The following is a 20,828-nucleotide window of genomic DNA, read 5'->3' on the forward strand; positions in this document are numbered from 1 at the left end:
AAAAATTACCTTTGAATAACCGCCATCTATGATCAGAAAAAAGGATAAATGTATAAAAACGACATATACGTTTATATACATTGGCAAACCATCAAAAAAAATGTTAAAGTTTACTCCCACTAACACCACCACCACCACCACCACCAACAACAACATGAAATCACACGCCTCAAACAAATAATAATGTATGATGATGATTGTGTATATTGTTGTGATATCGATGGCATTGAAGACTTACGTGTTTATGTCTATGTCTGCTCTTCATTTAATTTCACTTTTCATATATGATATAGCTGTGTTGTTTATCTCTACACATACATATAATAATAATATCTCATCATTTTGTGTGAATACATTGAAGAAGATTTGATCTTAGTATTCGCCACCATTATTTAATCGTCATCATATTCCGTTTTTTTGAAGAAAACAAAAACAAAAAATCCATAATTGAAATTGAAATACAATTAAGATTAGAATCAATTATTGATTATGATGATGATATAATCTTCAGCTGATCGATAAATAAACTTGTTACAACTGTATTGTGTTGTTCTTTTTGGTTTTGATTTCAAATATTTTTGTCAATTGTCCAAAAAAAAAAATCAAATTATTCGCCAGTATTTCTTGACAAACAATAATAGCCATAACAAAAGTCGATTTGTGACAATGAATAAAAAATTATTGGAAATTTTTTTCTTTTGTATTATGACAATTTGAAAAAGGTAATTTTCATTCATTTATTACGATTTATGAATTTTTCGTTTGTTTTTTTTCGGATAGAATAAACAAAATCTAGGTTTTCAAAGATGCCATCTGCTACTAAACAAGAACTTCATTTAGCCAAATCTCTTGATGAATTGAAGAAAAGATCTGAAATAACAAGATTCGGCAAAACAAATATCGAACGGTATTTTGATTTGATTTAATATTTATCATATCATTTTTGATTACATTTTCATTGTAGAATAATTGAATTTTCAAATAAATTTTATCATGAAGCAACTATTCATTTGCAAAAAGGTGATAGTGAACGTGCCTATATGTTTTTCCATCGTTTTTCAACACTTCTTAGTTATATTCATAATGAAAGTGATAAACAGAAATTCCTCAATGCTCTTGGTAATAAGGCAACAGAGGTATTCGAAAAAATGAAATATCTTACTGATGAACTTTCCGAACGATATGCTGAAAAACAAAAAAGCTATGAAGATCGTAAAGCACAGCTATTTAAGCAAACAACATCAATACCTGGAAACGCTGTTAAAGTAGATCCTTTCGATGTTCAAATGGATGACGATGATGATGATGAATGTTATCGGTCAATTGATTGTAAACGATTAATTCAACATATACAATCAATGTCAGAAATAAATAAAATTCTTATAATCGATATTCGTTCAGCAGAAAATTTTACCGATTCATCAATCGCTGCAAATAAACTTGCAACCACCGGAGAGGTCAACATTATAAACATTCCAAATGATATTATTACAGCCGGTCTAACATTATCACAATTGAAAAAGAAAATATCATTCGGTGTTGCCCAAGATGGCATCGAACGGAGACGTTCAATGGATATGGTTATAATTGTCGATGAAAAAACCGTAGAATTTGATAAAAAATTTAAAAGTTGTTTGTTGGCCGATGCTTTTTGGAAGGTATGATATTTTTTTGTTTTCCTTAAATTTAATCAATCTTAATCATTTTTTTTCAGTGGGATCAATCACCTGATAAAATCAAAAATAAACCATTATTATTACAAGGAGGATATCGCGATTTTATACTTACCTATCCGATGTACACAACGAATCCGAATTCAGTATCCAATTATAATCCGATGACGACATTATCATTTGATAGACCTAACCCAGAATTTAATTTGTACAATTTTCTTGACGAAGATAATAAGCCACCATCATCATTAATGAATAATAGACAGCCTGCTATATCAACAACGTTAAACGAAAATAACGTTAATTTCAATTCAATTGCATCAAATGCTCTCGATAATAAATCGATGAAGTTTCCTGGTATTGCTCGACCAATCATGCCAGATAGATCATCAAAACCGATAGATAAGATGCCATTAAATGGTAGTACGAATCGAATGAAAACATTCATCGATAGACCGGCATCTGATATGAAAACTACTTCCATTAGCCAATTACCCAAGGCCAATCGATCAAATCTTCCTCCTAAGCCAGTTTATTTACTTTCTTCGTTACAGAATGGCAACAAGACAAATGGCAGTCTGGAAAACAATCAAGGTGATAGACAAACAGACCATGATGATGATGTCGGCAAATTTGTTGAATCTGATATGGAAATGGTCGAAAATTCGTTAAATGTCCGTGAACAACAAAATGAAGTATTTCCAATGGATGAAGAAATGTCCGACTATGAAAATCAAAATAGCAATAATCATAATCAAAATGATAGCGATTCCGATAATGAATCGATAGCGAATTCGATATCAAAACCTTTGGAAATGAATAATATGAATAACAAAAATGATCGTCATAATAATCAACCATTTTCATCCAGTCTATCTCGATCTTTATCATCACCGAATATAGCTCAATTTGAACAAAATTTTCATTTCAACGATACGACAAGCCCATTAACAAATTCAAGTAGTCCAAAATTTCCACCACAAATACCGTTAGTTGATCGATCGGCAAAACCATTTGCGATTAATTTTCGAAAAACTCGTGATTTTAGTCCACAATTTAGTTCATGTGCACGAATCGCCGGCCTTCGAAATCTGGGCAATACATGTTTCATGAATTCTATGCTTCAGTGCCTAAAAAATACGAGAGAATTCTATGAATTTTTAATCGCTGGAAATGTTCACATAAATCTGAATTCCAAATTCGGTTCAAACGGTGAATTGACAATCGAATTGATAGAACTATTCAAGCAGATGCGTTATCCTTCCAACTTCAAACACATTTCTCCGAAAGATTTCAAATGTGCTGTTAGTCGTCATATACCAGATTTTATTGATTATAAACAACAAGATTCACATGAATTTCTCGTACGGCTATTGGATCGACTTCATGCTGATTTGAATCGAAGTAAACCGGACATCATTCATGATCCAATTCATAAGGATCCAAATTTCTATGATAAACTATCGATTGCCGAAGCAGCGCGAACCTTTTGGTCACTTCATATTCGACGAAATGATTCATTCATAAGCGATATATTCGAAGGATTGATTGTCAGTACATTAACTTGTCTGCATTGTAAATCATCATCGAAATCATTGGAAGCATTCACATGTCTCACATTACCGATACCGGAAAATGCTGGTCGAACAACATTACAGAATTGTATTAATTTATTCCTACGTGGTGAACTATTATCAAATGAAGTTGCATGGCAATGTCAATCATGTAGACAGAAAAGAGATGCACAAAAATGTACATATATTTGGAGATTACCACGGATTCTGATTATTCATTTAAAAAGGTAACATTACATGGTGCCAAAACTATATATAATAATAAATAAATGATTTGTTTGTTTTTTCTATTGCAATCAACACACAGATTCACTTATGATGGAATGTGGAGGCAAAAAATATCAAATTTTGTCGATTTTCCCATTGAACATTTAAAAATGGAAACAACTAATGATGAAATTCGTGTGTTTAGTCTTTACGGTGTGGTCAATCATTTTGGATCATTAGAAGGTGGTCATTATGTTGCTTATTCCAGAAATCGTGAATTGAACATTGATTGGCATCGATATGATGATCAGGATGTATCACCGATGTCTGCTTCTGATGTTGTCACACAGAATGCCTATGTCTTATTCTATAGATCAAAATGAATCAATGATTTCATGAGATTGATTAAATTTTTCAATGAGCTGAATCCTATTTCTTATATTATGAATGGAAATTTCCTTTGTAAGCCGATAAAATATTTAATCTGTTTTTTTTTTTTTTTGGTTTTTATTTATTATTATTTGTTATGTATTTCCTATCCATGATGATGATATCATATTCCTTAACTCATTGATTTGTAGAAATGATTTTTAATTGATTGAATGATTCACAAAAACATTGTAAATGACTTGATTCCAATAAATTCAAATTGCGGTAAAATTTTCTAGTTTAAAAATTTCTATTTCGACTCAACATGACAAGATGATTTACTCATCGTATATATACGATCGAACACCAAACGTGTCCTTATTTATTGAAAACCCGGTTGGTCGATTTTTAGTTATTGATCAATTAATTTCATATTGAAAAACATATCGTTTTCTGAGCCAAAAAGTGACTAACGATGATAGTTGATTATTGGAAAGTTTTGCTTTGTTTTATAATTAATTTATTCTTGAATTATTCATATATCAATGGAACAACTGAAGTGCTCAGGCCAAGAGGTGTACCGCTTACAAGTGAGTTATTGAGTGAATTATTCTTTGATTAATCGATTATTATTTCTTAATTTTTCAGAAAAATCTTTCTATGATCCAGGAAAAGATTTTCAATGTTTAGATGGATCGGCAACGATACCATTCTTATTAGTTAATGATGATTATTGTGACTGTGATGATGGTAGCGATGAACCTGGTACTAGTGCTTGTTCGAATGGCCTTTTTCATTGTTCAAACATTGGTTTTGTCGAAAAAATTATTCCATCATCTCGTGTAAATGATGGCATTTGTGGTAAGTTATGATGGCTGAATTTTAATATATTTATGTACTGACCATAAAAATTTTTCGTCAGATTGTTGTGATGCAAGTGATGAATACAATAGTTCGATTAAATGTGACAACAATTGTCTTGAATTAGGCGAACAAATGCGAATTGAACGAGAAAGATATCTAGAACTTATGAAACAAGGCAATGAAATTCGTCAGACTTATATTGCAACAGCTAAACAAAAAATTGATGAAACTAAAAATGAATTAGAAACATTAAAATCTCAAATGAATGAAGTGGAAAGCATTAAGAATGAAAAATTTGAAGTCAAAAATCAGGCTGAAGAATTAGAAAAAGAAGCACTTGAAAAACATCGAGCCAAAGAAGAAGAACTACGAAAACAAAAGGAAGATGAAGAGATGAAAAATAGAGAAATTGAAGAGACCGAACAAGCTTCACTTGTTTTCCAAAAACTTGATACCGATGCCGATGGAATCATCACATTGGATGAATTGAAATCTTATTCGAGATTTGATCGAAATAATGATGGTTCTGTTTCTGATGATGAAGCCAAGGTACTAATTTGATTGTAATTAATTGATTCATTTCATTTTATAACAAATTTTCTCCCTCAGTTTTACTCAAACGGCTTGGAACAACTTGTTCTACCCACATTTATTGAATCATCTTGGCCACTGGTTAAGCCAATCATTGAGAATGAACCTCAGGTTTGAAAATTTTCCACTCATTTTTAAACTGCTTTTTAAAATAGATAAATGTTTGTCTTAACCAATAATCCATAGAATCAAGAGGAACAAGCTTCTGAATATCAAATAGATGATACTAATCCTGAAACGACTATTAATGAAGATGAATCGCTTGATGTATGTTTTTTGTGAGAATTATTTTTAAATGATAAAATATTTACACTTTATCATTCACATAGCATGCAGAAGAATCTGACGAGCTTGAACATGAGTCAGGTCGTCCATTGATTCCCACCGAAAGTACTGTGTCATCGATCACACTGGAATATGATGAACCCACCCAAAAACTTGTGGATGAAGCTAAAAACGCTCGCGATGAATACAATCAAGCCGAAGGAAGATATCAAGATATTCAAACTAAAATTCGTGAATTAGAAGTTGTTTTAGAAACGGATTTCGGACCAAATGGTGAATATATGGCGCTAAAGAATCAATGTTTTGAATTGGAAGAGAATGAATATGTTTATAAACTATGTCCATTCGATTCGGCTTCACAACGTTCAAAAACTGGTGGAACTGAAACAAATCTTGGGTAAGTTAAAGCTCTTTTCTAACAACTATCTATGTTAATGTTAACTTTATTTATGATTAGTCGCTGGGGAAAATGGATCGGTTCGGAACAAAATCACTATGAACGATTCATTATGGAAGGTGGTACACAATGTTGGAATGGACCAGCAAGATCGGTTATTGTACATATAAGCTGTGGTGATATTAATCAATTAATGCGTGCATCCGAACCAAATCGATGTGAATATAGCTATGAGTTCAAAACACCAGCTGCCTGTGTTTTGAATCAATCCATTCATGAATCAACTGATAATGTCCATGAACACAATGAACTCTAATTTAGATGTTCAGAATTTTTCCTGCTTGTATTTAATAATATTATCATTCTAATCGCTATCGAAATTGATCACAAAAAAATTCAATTTACATCATCAAAATTTAAATTTGACATTGAATTTCGTTATGGTCCGGGTAATCGTCAGTAGATGGCGCGAAATAATCACGGAATTTTTTTATTTTACCACTGCTCGCGCACATTCATCGTTCACTTGTCTTTTAATGCATTTATATTATTATCATTCTGGTTTTTGAGACTGGATTTGAGTGATTTTGTTCGAACGTTCGATTGGACCCCTAACATTGACCGGCGTGTTGTGAATTAATCTGATAGATATCATCGTATCATTTGTCATTAAATTTATCATTTTTCAACTAAAATTTCAATAATGGCTAGAAAACGAAATAGATCTTCCGATGATTCTTCATCTGCATCATCATCTTCATCCGATGAAGATGAAATTATCGATAGTCGGAAGAAAAATGTGAAAACTGCTTCGAAAATTATACCCACCGATTCATCAAGCAGTTCGGATGATGGCGATGATGGGGAATGGAATGCTAAACCGAAAACTAAAGCGAAATCGAAACGTAATAAAGTGTCGAAAAAACAGCCAACTAAAGTGATGAAGAAAAAATTGAAAACAGCTTCAAGTGCAAGCGATGATAATGATGATGACGATGATGATGATAATAATGATGATGATGATGATTTGTTGCAGAATAGCTCCGAAGAAAAAGAAGAAGGTGAAGTTGATTTTAGTGATGATGAAAATGAAGAATTCAACGATGGCTTTGATGAAAATCTTATGGGTGATGAAGAAGATCAAAGGAAATTGGCCCAAATGACTGAAAAAGAACGTGAACAAGAGCTATTTAATCGTAGTGAAAAACGTGAAGTTTTACGCACAAGATTCGAAATCGAACGTAAATTACGGTTAGCCAAAAAACAAGAAATGAAGAAAAAAGCCAACGAAAAACAAAATGATAAAAATGTCGATTCGACTTTCACAGAATCAGCATCACGAAGTATTGAACGAAGAAGAAATATGGAAGATAAACGTAAAGTTAAAGATGCCATGAAAGGATTGAAAGCTGAACGTGAGAAAAAGAAGGAAAAATTGAAACAAAAACTAAAGGCTACGGATGTTTATTCGGATTCATCCGATTCAGATGATTCAAATTCCGATATTAGAATAACGAAAAAAGACCGTAAAAAATCATCAACATCAGAAGAATTTTCATCATCTTCGTCAATGTCCGACGATAGTGATGTCGACACAAAAGGAAAATTGAATAAACGAGATAAAGATGATTGGGATAATGAAAGATCGACTGATCATATTGAAGATGTTGAACAATTCGATTTCACATTTGAACATTTAAATTCATTACGTTTATCTCGATTTAAAATGGAAAAATGGTGTCATGCACCCTTCTTTCGGGACACTGTTATCAATGCATTCGTTAGGATCGGTGTCGGTAATAGTTCCTTATCACAATATATTGTTGGCCAAATTGTCGATGTTGTAGAAACAGCCAAGATTTATACATTGGGTAAGACTCGAACGAACAAAGGAATCAAATTAAAACATGCCAACGATGCAGAAAAAGTATTTCGTCTTGAATATATATCAAATTCTGAATTCACTGAAACGGAATTTCAACAATGGCATTCGAAAATGATTGCTGATAAATGTGACTTTCCAACCAAAGATCTGGTCGAACGTAAAAAAGCCGATATACAAAAAGCTATCAATTACAATTATAGGTAGGTTTATTCATTTGATTCAATGTCAGACTGGATTCATAACCAAGTTTTTCATTACAGTAATGAAGATATCGAATTAATAGTGGCTGAAAAGGAACGTTTCAAAAACAAACCGACCAATTTCGCGATGAAAAAGACTCAATTGATGAAGGAAAAAGAATTTGCAGAAATGAATGGTGATCACGAAAAAGCGATCGAAATCGGTAAAGAAATTGATAGGCTGGAGGAGGAATCAAAGAAATTGGATAAGAAACGTACACAAAGTATAGCTTCAATATCATTCATCAATGAACGTAACCGAATGCGTAATATTAAAGAAGCCGAACGTGCTATTGCCGAAGCAGCTAAAGAAGCTCAAAATCAAAAAGATGATCCATTCACAAGGCGTAAATGCGCTCCCACAATGATCCATGTATTTAATAAGAACAAACAATCACAATCGAATCAATCACACTCAAATGAAGCTAATGAACAATCGTCCAAAGACATAGAGAGTCAAAAATCGTCAAAAGATCTATCGGAATTCAATGAAAATAGTGATACGCTCGATTCATCCAATACAAATAAAAACAATGGTTCATCTCTACAAAGTCAGAATAATCACAGCAAATCAACGAATAACACTAGCCAAAATAATGAAGATAATAACGACATGTTTAGTGTCCATAATTTCGATATCAAAATTGATTTCGAAACTCTAGACTTTGGAATTAACAATAGTAATTCCTCATCGATATCGAACCAAAATTCTTCGTTATTATTTTCCGGACTTTCCAGTAGTAAACCGAATGGATTCTCTATGGCTCGCTCCAATCCATTGCCTAATTCCGGAACAAATCGTCGTTCGTTGAATCTAGATGAATATAAGAAGAAAAAAGGCTTAATTTGAACTGTATTCTAATCAATTCATGGCGTCATTTTCCGAGGTAGATTTACCCCTCCATTGTTTGATAATCTGTATCCTCTTAATCGATTTTAGGCTAATTTTTTTCTTTGTTTGAAATTTTTTCATTGATGTATAATTTTTTTTCAATAAAATTTTCAAAATAACGATTTTATGATTAAAAATTTATTCTTCAATTCAAACTGATAATTCAATTTTCATCTTTTCCAAAACAATTTAAATTTGATATTTGCAAAGCATTTTTTGAAGAATAATAATAATAAGTAAATATAATAATAATAATAATTTAATCCAGATGAATGCCATGAAAGTTGAATTATTTTTTTGTGTTTGGCAAACGAAAAAATCATTTGAAATAATAATAAATTAAGTATATTTTTGAAAAAAATAATCAAAAAATGATCCTCACAATCTCTTAGAATAAAAATAAGAAAATGATTGAGATACAGACAGGGAAAAAGAATAAAGAAATATAAGAACAATTTTCATTGATAGAAATCGGTGAAAATCAGGAAAAATGATTACACACAATTTGATTCCATGACTGGAAACAAAAGAATGCCCAGGCCCAGAAAAAAAAGATAGAGGATAACAGAATCGAATTATTACAATTGCATCGTAAGTGGGTATAATGGGTGTGTTATATATTCAGATTAGCGTTTTAAAACTAACCGTTAGTGGGTTAGTAACAGCAGGAAAAAAGTAGTAACAAAAAAAAATATAGTGAGAGTTTAATTTGAATGAATTTGTTTGAATTGAAAAAAAAAACATATTTACAAAAAAAAATTTTTGAATGTGTATAAATGGAGTGACCGAACGAACAAAGACATTGAGAGATTCTTTGCATCAATATCGCCACTTTTATGGCTAATATATGTTGGTGTGTGAATGATGTGAAGCCATCTATGTTGTTTGAAGAATTTCAAACAACAAACTCAAATGGTTATGTGGGTGTGTATGATGATGTGGAAAGGTTTGTAGTGTAAAATTAATGCTATGAGCAATAATAATAAATTAAGTCTCATATCATAATCATTATTATGAGATATTGAATGATGGATTGAGTGTGTAAATAAGCGATTTGATTTCATCTTTATGAAAAAATATTCTATCGCAATAGCAATGATCATGGATAAATGTGAGTAAAGAGTGAGGCACACAATGAATGCACGTTGTTGAAAGTGTATGGCTAGCTCTATGAAAATGGGATTATAAGTTTAATATAATAATAATAATGATGATGATGATGATGATGAAAATGAAAAATGACGATATATCCTTTTTTAAATAAAATAACCACCGGCTTTTTCTTTTCCTAATAAGTTGAATTCGATGGTACAACATTGAAAAATTGTTGAAAATTACGTTGTTTACCATTCATTATGCGTGATATTGATGATTTGGAAATACTTTTTCCTCTTTGCTGAAAATATTTTCGTATCTGATTATGTGTCCAGTGTTGAGATCGTAGATGCCATACAATATTGAAATCTTCTAATGTTAATTTCGTGGCACGATTCGGATTTAGTGAATTCACTGTGTTGTAAATAAAATTATGATAATCATATCATATCAATTATTAATTTCAATATGGAAAAACATATTGCAAAAACAAATACTTACTAATTCCAGCTGGAAATTGACCATCGATAAAATTTTTCGGTACAAGATTAGCATCTGAATCAGTCGATCCATCGACCATTGATGCAGGTATTTGTGGTATGGTAATATTACCCAAATCTAATGGTTGATTTGAATTACCATTCATTGTTGGTTTCGAGGTACTCGTTATCGTTACATTACAATTATTCAATGTGGTATTATTATTTTTATCAGCTTCTGGTACGATCAAACTTTCCTTGAAAGACATATCCACCGAATGTTGACGATTTGTTTTACTTTTCGGGTGTCTGATCAATGAATTTTCCAGATCCCGCTCAAAGGGATTATTATTATTGTTGTTATTATTTGTATTGTTGAGATTATTAGTCAAGTGATTGTTATTATACGATTTTAGATTTTGATGTGATGATCGTTGTTGTTGCTGCTGTTGTACTGTTGAATAAATATTTGTTGATTGCGGAAGTGGTGGCACAATTGGGTGTGATTTTGAGATCCGATGTGTTGGGTGTATTTGCGGTGCAAATGATTCAACATTTGATCCATTATTATTATTATTGCTATTATGAGGCCGAACTTTAAGATCATAAGGTTTAAATCGATCCGGTGGCTTTATCAACGATAGCCGATTATGATGATGATTATTAGTATTTTGTGAACCATTAGTTGTTGTTTGTTTCGTATAATTATTATTATTATTGTATTGTACTTGTTGAATAAGACTCATGCTTCGTTTTGAAGATCTATTTATTTGTGATTGTTGTTGTTGTTGCTGCTGCTGCTGCTGCTGGGATGCTTGCATCGCCTTTTGAAACAATGATAATTGATTCAGAAAATTTGCATCAATCTCTTGTTTTTTGATTTCATTTTGTACAAGATGATTTTCTAAATGAATTAGTAGATAATACACGAATTAATTTTAAAAATTTTGATAAAATCTAAAAACAAACCATCAACATCCGAATCTTGATCATCATCATCGGCGTCACCACCACCATTATCATCAACAATCATTTCTCTTTCATCATCTAAATCATCGTCATTAGCACCATCATTATAAGAATCAGGCATTCGACCATTAAAGATGCTAGCCATATTAACACCATTATTGGCTATAATCGATGTACTCAAACCATTCGATGATACTAGATTTATTAGAATAGAAAATTTATGGAATCAATAAAGATTGTAAAAATTGAATCAAGTAATATTGGGGGAAAATTGGATACATCTGATAATTATAAATTACATAAAGAACATGCATACCTTTACGACTACGTGATTCTGTAATTGTTTTTGTTTTGTTTGGATATATTGTTGGAATTAGGAAATGATATATAGTAACCAAAGGTTCAAGTTAGAGAAATTCAATATTCATGACAATAATCAAGACAATAAAAATTATAGATTTACCTCGTTTTTTTTCAAGTAATCCAAATGTTTTAAAATTCGATATTATTCTTCTGACTGATTTACGACTAATTCCAATCTGACGACTAATATCTGTATAGCTAGCGCCATTCATATTCATTTGCACAACCAATTTTTTCGTTTTAAGATCGATACGTTTTCCTGGTCCTATATATAACAAATGATTTTAAAACTTTTAAAAAAATAAGAAAAATACATACCTCGATGGAAATCTTCATCGGCGGTAACGGAAACACCATCTGGCTCTTCTTCATCATCCACTTGTTGCTGTTGCTGATGATCATTCTTGTTTACTAAATGATGATCATCATCGCCATTATCATCATCTGAACAATCATCGATGTGAATTTTTGTCATTTCATTCATTTTTTTAAGATAACCTTCCAATATGGTTTTTCCTCCACCGCCAATGATATTTGAACCGATAATTTCATCAACAATTGGATTAGCACCATTTGTGAACAAGAGATTATTATTGTTGTTTAAATTTTCCAACAGGTTATCCTCATCATTGTCATTATCATTGACATTATCATCAACATCACCACCAACATCTGAATCAATATCATCATCATCGTCGTCATCATCATCATCATCATCATTTAGACTACTATTCATACTGCTATTGCCTGAAAATAATGAAATTGGCTTATCGTTCGCTGACATTCTAAATATTTTCTTATCCAACAAGGACACCTTTGTCGGACCACCACCACCACCACCAACCCCAGCAGTACAGATACTACCAAGAGGATAAGATGATGTAAGTACCGATGAATCAATAAACCATGGACGTTTAGGTGTATAACGATTTGATTCTGTCGATGATGATGTTGCTTTCATCGATTCAAGAAAGGCACGAAATTTTAATTCTAATTGATGTACATAAGTAGATGTACGTGTTATCTGTTTGCTTAGCTCTGAAGTATAACCACATTGACATTTGACCGGTAATACGATTCCTTTATGAATTGTTGTATCATTATTATTATTATCATTGTTATTTGTATCTTCATTATGATTATCATTCATTTTCATTGATTTAATAAGTACATCCAATAACACTTGTCTATATTCAAGTAATAATTGTGTTAAATCCGGTGAATTCATATTCATTATTGGTAGATTATTATTATCAAATAACCGATGATTGGGATGATGATGGTATGATTTTGATTTACGTTGTGATTGTTGTTGATTAGTATTATTATGTGATGGTGTTGGAAAATCGGGTGAGATTTTCATTTTATGACTATTTCGATTATTTGTATCAAATGATGATGTTGTTGTTAATGGTGGTGGAGGTGTTGATGAAATATTCAAATTGATATGATGATGATTATGGTTGGTAAGTGAAGGCCTCTTTGAAATAGTATTCGTTGTATTATGTTGATTGGATATTATTGAACCATTATTGGTACTACTACTATTACTACTGTTTGTGCTTAAATTTGATTTATTCATTGTTAAATTTATACCAGATATTGATTCATCTTCATACGATGGTGATTCAATTCCATTTTGTTCAGATGGATCAGAATGTTGTGGTGACGATATTGGTGATGTACAACGACTACTATTCGATATGGTCAATGGTAATGGTTGTGGTGAGGATGATTCAATTGATGACGATGAATGACCGGCTAATAGGCTGGTTGGTTCACAATTCATTTTTGATCAGATTTCAAAAGGATTTTCAGAAAAAAAAATTCAAATTTTTTTTTGATGAGCAATTCGAACTCTCAGACGCATATATGCAGATATAATAAATCTTCGGTAATAATATAATAAAGATGTCAAATTTTTAATTTGATTAGATCAATAAGACTGAAGAAAATTGATTTGATTAAGTAAAGAAAGGCACTTTTTTGATGAACATCAACGTATGCAATGTATCGTTTGATCAAAAGATTACTATTATTATGGAGATCTATATTTTCTTGTGAAAAAAAAACTAGAATAAAAATGAAAGAAGTATAAATTAGAACAAGGTAACCAATAACCAATTGTATCAATGGTGATAACAAAATGGCAAAAACCTCGATTCTTTAGGAATCCCAAAAAGAATCGAAGAATATGATAATATGATATGATGGTGGTGATGGAAATATCTTTATGAATGAAAAAAAATAATGGTTATCAATGCTGTATACTTATAACTGTATCACATTCACTGATGTTCAACACAAAAAAAAACCCGATATCATATCACAAAGACAGAAATTTTTCTTTTTGGCGTAAAGGGGGAGTATGAATGAAATTGTGGGGAAAAAATAATGAGGAATAAAGATTTCCAGAAAGAAAAATAGAAACAATAATGAAAGTTAGTAGAAATTGGTAGCGGCGAAATGCCTTCAATAAATAAATAAATGATGACAAAAAATGAAAGCAACTACAAACACTTGGATTAGCGAAAATCTTTGAGGACACATTTCTACAAACGAAAACTAGAACATTTACATGGTACAAGAAGATACCACCACAACAGACGCACACACAATTTTTCGACTTAAACCAGAAAACGTGAATATGAACCAGAAAAAACCATCAACCAAGAACCTCGACTCACAATTATTACATCCATACATGCATACCAAAAGACACAGCTATGGTGAAATGTTGGTAATGTGATGATGAACGAATATAAGAAAACAACGAAAGAAAGAAAGAAAGAAAGAAAGACGCCATCATCCTCCTCATCATCATGGAGAGTTTTTTCTTGGTGGGATGAAACACGAAAAACGATCATCATTTGGTGCATATGTGCATCATTCATCCATCCATTCAACCAACCAACAAACCAACCAGCGAAACATCAATCCATCCACATACCACATATATTTTGGTCTTTACTATCATTGCCGTTGTCATCATAGTCGTCATTGTCGTTGTAGTCGTGACTTGATAATGATGATGATGATGATGCTTTCTCCAAGAAGAAAAAAATGAAACAAGAATGAGGATGATGCTTGAAAAAAGAGGATGTTTCTCTTCACTATCTCTATGTGTGTTATGTTACGGTGAGGTTTTCACTTTGGCAAAAAAAAAATTCGGTTCTATTTCTTTTTTCTTTTTGCAAACGACATCATCGGCATCATTACCAAGATTGAAAATTATCGTCTGATAAATGAGGGGAAGGGGAAAAACAACGATTGTCAATCAATCATGAAACAAAGTTGTTTCGTTTCATCATCATCGGATCATTATTGATTTTGATGATAGTATTTTTGTTTGTGTGAAGATTTTTTTTCTTAAATTTTGAATTAGATCCAAATAGAAATTGGTCCAAAGTCTTTGCCTATCATTGTCGAAATCAATTTATTAAGTGTACCGGTTTCACACATATGAGACTGATCCATTACATTTATTTTCTATTGATTTGACAGTATTGATGATGATGATAATGATGAGTATCAAATGAATCGATGTCAATTGAATTTATGTTATGATGATATAATGGAAAAAAAACAATCAAGAGAGATTGAAATCCAAGATCAACTACTTCCTCCAAAGTGAGAGAGAGAGAGAGAGAGAGGCTCTACACAATACGTGAAACCAAAATATGAGATTTACAATTACCATGTTTGTAATGTATGCCTAAGATTACAATACAATAGAACAAGGAAATTTTGGTATCAAAATACATTCAATGTTTCTTTCTTGTTAAATAAAAATTACACACCCAACGATGTTGTGATACAAACATTAATTTGGCAATTTTGGGATGCGAAATAAAAAAATCTAGGATAAATTGAAAACGAGGTGGTGGCTTCATTTGGTTGAGATTTTTATTCAAAAACAAAACAAAAAAAAATTCTTATCCGATTGAATGTCAAGATTAATGAATGGAAAAAACCACTGCCATTGCTCGCACTCGGTGTTTATCTAATCCGGTAAATTTCAAGTGTATCTCGTCCATGTTGAATAAAATTTCATTGAAAATTCAGACAATTTTCAACAAAAAAAAAGTTCAGGATTGACCCTCAAAAAAAAGATCAAGCCATCGAACTTGTCGATCAAACGATCGAACAACCACGAACCAGCCAGCCATCCATCCATCCATCCATCCATCCAGCTAGCCAGCCAGCCAGCCAGCCAACCAACCAACCATTTAACCAAACGTATCGATCGATTGTTTGAGATTGTGGATCACAAATCAACCGACCAACAAAGTCTAACAGGTGTCCCTGTCACACACCTGGACATACCACTGCCATTATAACCACACAGACATACACTTGACTTATTGAATGTCGATGTCACCTGTTGTGCTGTGTATGAGTGTGTTTCATCATCAAACAAAAACGATACACGACTATGACGACGACCAATCGACCCGTCGTCTTCGATGTCAGCATGAAACATTCGAACCACACACACACACACACACTTGACTTGATTCGCTATTGCAAACTCGAAATAAATAAAGTTTCCTAGGCCGGTCATGCGTTCGACGACCTCAAGAGAAAATTATTTTGATTTGAAAGCACTTTCGGGACGGTACCATTCATCGGTTTTCCTTTCCCTTCCCCGTACAAAAACACACACACTTGTGATGCTTACAACTTAGAGACTGGTCGCGCCCGTTTCGATAAATCTCTCCATGGAGCAATGTGCTTTTTTCATCAGTCTGCTGCTCAGTTCATTGGATTGCCATTGGAATTGGCCGGTTGGATGGATGAATAATGCTGGTAATAATATTGTTGGTTGATGTGATGCCAAAATGGAAATAAAGAAATGTGAAAGAAAAACGAATGATGTGAAATCGAATAACATAGGAATGTCAGTTCGATGTCATTGTCTTCATAAAAAAAGAATTCCGAAAGGCAATCCGCATTTTTCAGAATGTGATAATTTCGAACTTGAGTCGGCATTAAAAATAATGACCGGAAAAAGAATATAACTTTTTATTAATGGCAAAAAAAATCTACTCACCAAAAATTCATTTACATCTACCGGTTTTCAAATCACTTTTTATGGGTTACTTATTATTGCAATGATTTGTTTATTGAGAGATCCAATCGATAATGGATGGATGTTGGGTTGCGTTCTAGTGATGAAACCAATGAAATGATGAAAAACACATGATCATCATCATCATTAATGATGAATATCATGATCAAAATATCATTGGAAAATTCATGATAAACAACATTCTTGAATGGAAAAAATAAGAAAATTTTTTACAGAACCAATGCACTTGATAAAATATTGTTATCGTTGACAATGACAAGAATTTGTTCCAGGAACGAGTTAAACTAAACTCTTTCAATATGAATATTCGAAACGAAACGAGAAAAAAAATCAAATTTTGTTTAAATCAAAAAAATGTCGAACAACAACCAAACGACGAATTTCGAATGACGATGAGATGTTGATGATGATGACACCAATGTTTCATGAGAACATTTAGTTTTTTTTTCTGGATGATGATTGTGATGCTTGTTGGAATGGGACGACTGACGAAGCAGAACTCTCTGGTCGTTGGTTGGATGATGATGATGATGGTGGTAATAGTATATTTTGGTATCGAATTGGTAGTAGTGGTGGTGAATAATAATAAAAAAAAAGAACATACAAGAACTGAGACTTGGACTGAACGTCTGCAAACACACATAGCACATGCATAATTAATACATACACACATATCAAACACACAATGGGACCTGTTGCGCCACCTGTTCGAATGTATATTTCATGTGTGTTTTTTGGAGGGTGAGAAAGAGGGAGGGAGGGAGAGCTGGTTTTTTTTCTGGGACGTGTTTATCGTCGTCGGTTAGATAGATAGTGTTCGTGAGATTAACATCTTCATGTGTATGATGATGAGGGTGAGCATAAATGTTGTTGGAGAATTGAAAATTATTTTGGGATGTAGAATAAATGATGATGGGAATGGTTTGGATGACTTGTCGGTTCATTTCATTTTTTTCTGGTTTTTGGCACATGAGCACATTTGTTTTTTGGTGGGCAATAAATGTTTCTGTAACCAACAAGTCATTTCGAAGATTAAGATGACGAGAGAATACAGCTCCGCCTGTGTTTCATCGTCATTTGATTTTGATATTGTGACAACAGCAGCAAACGTTGGTTGGTTTTATTTTTTTCTCGCGAATTCGTGGTTGCTGGTTGTCTATAAATCCATAGTTATAGTCCGGATGAAACGTTTTTTTTTGTTGAAATTTTTGTTCAGTTCTGATTATATGAATGGTGTGTTTGTTGTGCGCGGTATGGTTTTGAAATTATATCCAACCATCACCAGAAGAGGAGGATGAGAATGAATAAGAGGAGGATGTTATAGATGTGACGATACATTCGTGCTCCGTCAATGACGCCAGAAAACAAATTTTTAAGAACACAATGGACAAAATGGTATTGGTGATTATTTTATCCATAATTCAAATGCACACATTCTATCTATCTCTCTTTCTCTCACTAGTAAAAACTAATACATCCGGCACATCCGGTTGCACATTTTATTTTTTTACAGTGGTAGAATCCAGAAAAAACAAATTCGAAAAAATCACACAACCGGAAATGTACAAAGTGTGTTCAATATATCATCGATACATATTGTGATTTGCATATGGTTGGATGACATAATCATTATTTTTGCTAATTTTTTTGGTTCGTTCGTCAGTTTTAAGCATCTTTTTTTTTGATGATGATGCTCGAACGAACGAAAACGAACGACCTTGGCCTTTTCGATCAGGGTCGTTCGTTTGTTTGATTTGAATGGTTTGACGGTTGGATCATCCAGCCACCATCATGAATGAATATTTTCAGGGCGGGTTTTGGAATTTCTCAATTCAATTCGAAATTACCATGATGGTGTATGATGAGGATGATGGTTGACTGGTTTGGTTGATCCACAAGTTTTCCATCATCATCATCATACCTACGATTGATGATGATTATTTTATTACATAACATTGAAGCCTGTAACTTTTATGTTTCGTTAAAGACCAGTCTCGAAGTGTTCTCCTGAAATCATGTTTCAGGTTTTTTTTAAACATTCAATTTGATTGTGCGCGCCTTTCATTCTTGCGCTTTTTTTGGGAATTCGAATCGAATCGAATGTGTATATGCATGCATGGTGCAATCAACCAACCAAAGAAAACATTCAACAATACGAATAGCTAAATATTGATAATGACGAAGGTGGAATGAATGGCTCATCGTTTTTTTGTTGTTGCTATTAAACTGTTTTAATGGATACAATATCGATGCAATCGAAACCTGGACTGGACTGGATGAAAGATTGAAAGAAATGGCCAAAGAACAGAAAAACAACAAGAAAAAAGAGAATTATTGTGCCAAGATCGATGTGCAACTCGATAGATTCGTTGATGATGATGGTGGTGGACTCAACTCGAATGATTGGTTTAGCTTAAGTGGGGACAAATCGAATTTCATTTAAATTTTTTTTGTTGTCCAGGAAAAAGAGACAACATAAACTAATCTAATCTTGTCAACCACGATGTAAATATCTTTTAGTTCTTTTTTTTCACCATTCCCAAAGTGATTGGTGGATAGAGTTTTCTTTATAGTCTTTTTTCTCTGAAAATAAGTTTTCCATTTTTAGAATTCGACAACTTTTTGCCAAGTTTCCATCATTTTTGTTTGTTTTCTTTCATGACAGAATGAAAAATTCTGGAATTCGAATTTCACATTCGAATATATAGTATATCTTGTGATATTCTGGAAATGAAAGTGAGAATGAAAGAAAAACTTGTTGACATCGACAAGAAAGAATGTTTGGTGTGTGTGTGTGTGTGTTGTGTGATGGAGATAAATGAATAAAATGAATGCGACATTTATTCATTTAAAAACGCGCAATGTATGAAATACAAGTAATGTATGGCATTCATTCTTGAGATGATGATGACGATGATTCCATTCCATTCCAAAAATAATTTCCAATCTTTTTTCGCATTTCCAGTTGGCACAATGCCTTGAATGCCAATTCGCTTTTGCCATTGTTGGTGGTGGTGATCTTCCTCCCTCCGTGAATTTCTTTGGAATGATTGGTGGTGGTAATGATGGTGATGTAGAAACACACAGCAAACATCCTCATCCTTATGACTATCATATCATCATGTTTTGTCTTTTATTCTTTCTTTATTCATTCATATAAAAGATGTTCTCAAATGATGAAAAAAAAGACAAAATTCCCGTTCAATTGTTCAACAACAATCTTCATCAAGGATCATTCGTCGTCGTCAATGGTTTGTGTTTGTGGGATATTGTTGAATTTTTATTTTCTGGTTTTTAGAATCCAATGGGCAAGGGGGAAAATTTCAATTCAAAAAAAGGGCAGAAAAAAGGCGTTGGCATTCATCATCATTATCATTCATATCAACCATCCGAAAACCAACATCGAACCATTTCCAATTTTGGTTCATTTCCAAAAAGAAACTTTTAAATGTAATGTGCGTATGCAAGCAATGTGTGTGTGTGTGTGTGTGTTTGTTGTTCCGTTGCTACTGCTACATCATTTGTGTGTGTATAAAGCGACGAAATAACGATGATGGAAAAAAAAATTCACTTGTTAGTTTGGCCATATTTATTAAAAACAATGAATTGAATTGAATGTTTTGGCACACATCAACCAATTGGATTTCATGTTTCTGGTATTTTGATTTCTGTATAGTCAACTATGATGTGTGTGTGTGTTGTATTTGTGTATGTGTGGAGGAGGATGATATTATTTTGTTTGAATTGATGGCTATGATGGTACACTTTGTGTATGTGTTTGTATTTGTGTGTGTGTGTTTGGTATGTTTCATCAAAATACAAAACAAATCAAACATAGTGAGAAAAAAAACAGG

The 20,828-nt window shown here is 32.5% G+C and overlaps 4 protein-coding genes across 7 annotated transcripts; 3 read left to right on the forward strand and 1 right to left on the reverse strand.

The window, feature by feature from the left end:
- The first annotated feature begins 211 nt into the window (after positions 1-211).
- Positions 212-4,114, forward strand: LOC124496056 (ubiquitin carboxyl-terminal hydrolase 8). The gene is made up of 5 exons (XM_047059517.2): positions 212-722; positions 781-907; positions 965-1,658; positions 1,715-3,474; positions 3,555-4,114. The coding sequence occupies exons 2-5, from the start codon at positions 807-809 to the stop codon at positions 3,835-3,837; spliced, it is 2,838 nt and encodes a 945-aa protein (XP_046915473.1). The 5' UTR covers positions 212-722; positions 781-806; the 3' UTR covers positions 3,838-4,114.
- Positions 4,115-4,163: 49 nt separating this feature from the next.
- GCS2beta (glucosidase 2 subunit beta) lies at positions 4,164-6,375 on the forward strand. Its single transcript, XM_047058894.2, has 7 exons — positions 4,164-4,413; positions 4,472-4,684; positions 4,746-5,236; positions 5,297-5,389; positions 5,465-5,545; positions 5,608-5,960; positions 6,021-6,375. The coding sequence occupies exons 1-7, from the start codon at positions 4,299-4,301 to the stop codon at positions 6,274-6,276; spliced, it is 1,602 nt and encodes a 533-aa protein (XP_046914850.1). The 5' UTR covers positions 4,164-4,298; the 3' UTR covers positions 6,277-6,375.
- Positions 6,376-6,414: 39 nt separating this feature from the next.
- LOC124495502 (uncharacterized) lies at positions 6,415-9,092 on the forward strand. Its single transcript, XM_047058893.2, has 2 exons — positions 6,415-8,045; positions 8,106-9,092. The coding sequence occupies exons 1-2, from the start codon at positions 6,664-6,666 to the stop codon at positions 8,932-8,934; spliced, it is 2,211 nt and encodes a 736-aa protein (XP_046914849.2). The 5' UTR covers positions 6,415-6,663; the 3' UTR covers positions 8,935-9,092.
- Positions 9,093-9,098: 6 nt separating this feature from the next.
- LOC124495551 (uncharacterized) lies at positions 9,099-17,972 on the reverse strand. Of its 4 annotated transcripts, none has more exons than XM_047058950.2 (7): positions 16,936-17,632; positions 12,201-13,954; positions 11,983-12,147; positions 11,836-11,853; positions 11,520-11,714; positions 10,573-11,454; positions 9,099-10,485 (listed from the first exon to the last, which is right to left on the reverse strand). In XM_047058950.2, the coding sequence occupies exons 2-7, from the start codon at positions 13,669-13,671 to the stop codon at positions 10,265-10,267; spliced, it is 2,952 nt and encodes a 983-aa protein (XP_046914906.2). In that variant the 5' UTR covers positions 13,672-13,954; positions 16,936-17,632; the 3' UTR covers positions 9,099-10,264. The 4 variants fall into 4 exon arrangements, with proteins under 4 accessions (XP_046914906.2, XP_075589873.1, XP_046914907.2 ...); XM_075733758.1 differs by having other exon boundaries at positions 12,201-13,930; positions 16,936-17,476; XM_047058951.2 differs by lacking the exon at positions 11,836-11,853 and having other exon boundaries at positions 16,936-17,972.
- Between the last annotated feature and the right edge of the window lie 2,856 nt (positions 17,973-20,828).

This window comes from Dermatophagoides farinae, chromosome 8 (genome assembly GCF_024713945.1).
Source record: "Dermatophagoides farinae isolate YC_2012a chromosome 8, ASM2471394v1, whole genome shotgun sequence".
NCBI lineage: Eukaryota > Metazoa > Arthropoda > Arachnida > Sarcoptiformes > Pyroglyphidae > Dermatophagoides > Dermatophagoides farinae.

Excerpts from the sequence above, each read along its gene's own strand:
- LOC124496056 (XM_047059517.2), top strand. The coding sequence starts at position 807 with ATGCCATCTGCTACTAAACAAGAACTTCATTTAGCCAAATCTCTTGAT. Across the intron at positions 1,659-1,714 it reads TGGCCGATGCTTTTTGGAAG|TGGGATCAATCACCTGATAA; the intron begins GTATGATATTTT and ends ATTTTTTTTCAG. Across the intron at positions 3,475-3,554 it reads CTGATTATTCATTTAAAAAG|ATTCACTTATGATGGAATGT; the intron begins GTAACATTACAT and ends ATCAACACACAG.
- GCS2beta (XM_047058894.2), top strand. The coding sequence starts at position 4,299 with ATGATAGTTGATTATTGGAAAGTTTTGCTTTGTTTTATAATTAATTTA. Across the intron at positions 5,237-5,296 it reads TTTCTGATGATGAAGCCAAG|TTTTACTCAAACGGCTTGGA; the intron begins GTACTAATTTGA and ends TTTCTCCCTCAG. Across the intron at positions 5,390-5,464 it reads TCATTGAGAATGAACCTCAG|AATCAAGAGGAACAAGCTTC; the intron begins GTTTGAAAATTT and ends AATAATCCATAG.
- LOC124495502 (XM_047058893.2), top strand. The coding sequence starts at position 6,664 with ATGGCTAGAAAACGAAATAGATCTTCCGATGATTCTTCATCTGCATCA. Across the intron at positions 8,046-8,105 it reads GCTATCAATTACAATTATAG|TAATGAAGATATCGAATTAA; the intron begins GTAGGTTTATTC and ends TTTTCATTACAG.
- LOC124495551 (XM_047058950.2), bottom strand. The coding sequence starts at position 13,671 with ATGAATTGTGAACCAACCAGCCTATTAGCCGGTCATTCATCGTCATCA. Across the intron at positions 12,148-12,200 it reads CGATGAAGATTTCCATCGAG|GACCAGGAAAACGTATCGAT; the intron begins GTATGTATTTTT and ends TGTTATATATAG. Across the intron at positions 11,455-11,519 it reads TCAAGATTCGGATGTTGATG|AAAATCATCTTGTACAAAAT; the intron begins GTTTGTTTTTAG and ends TAATTCATTTAG.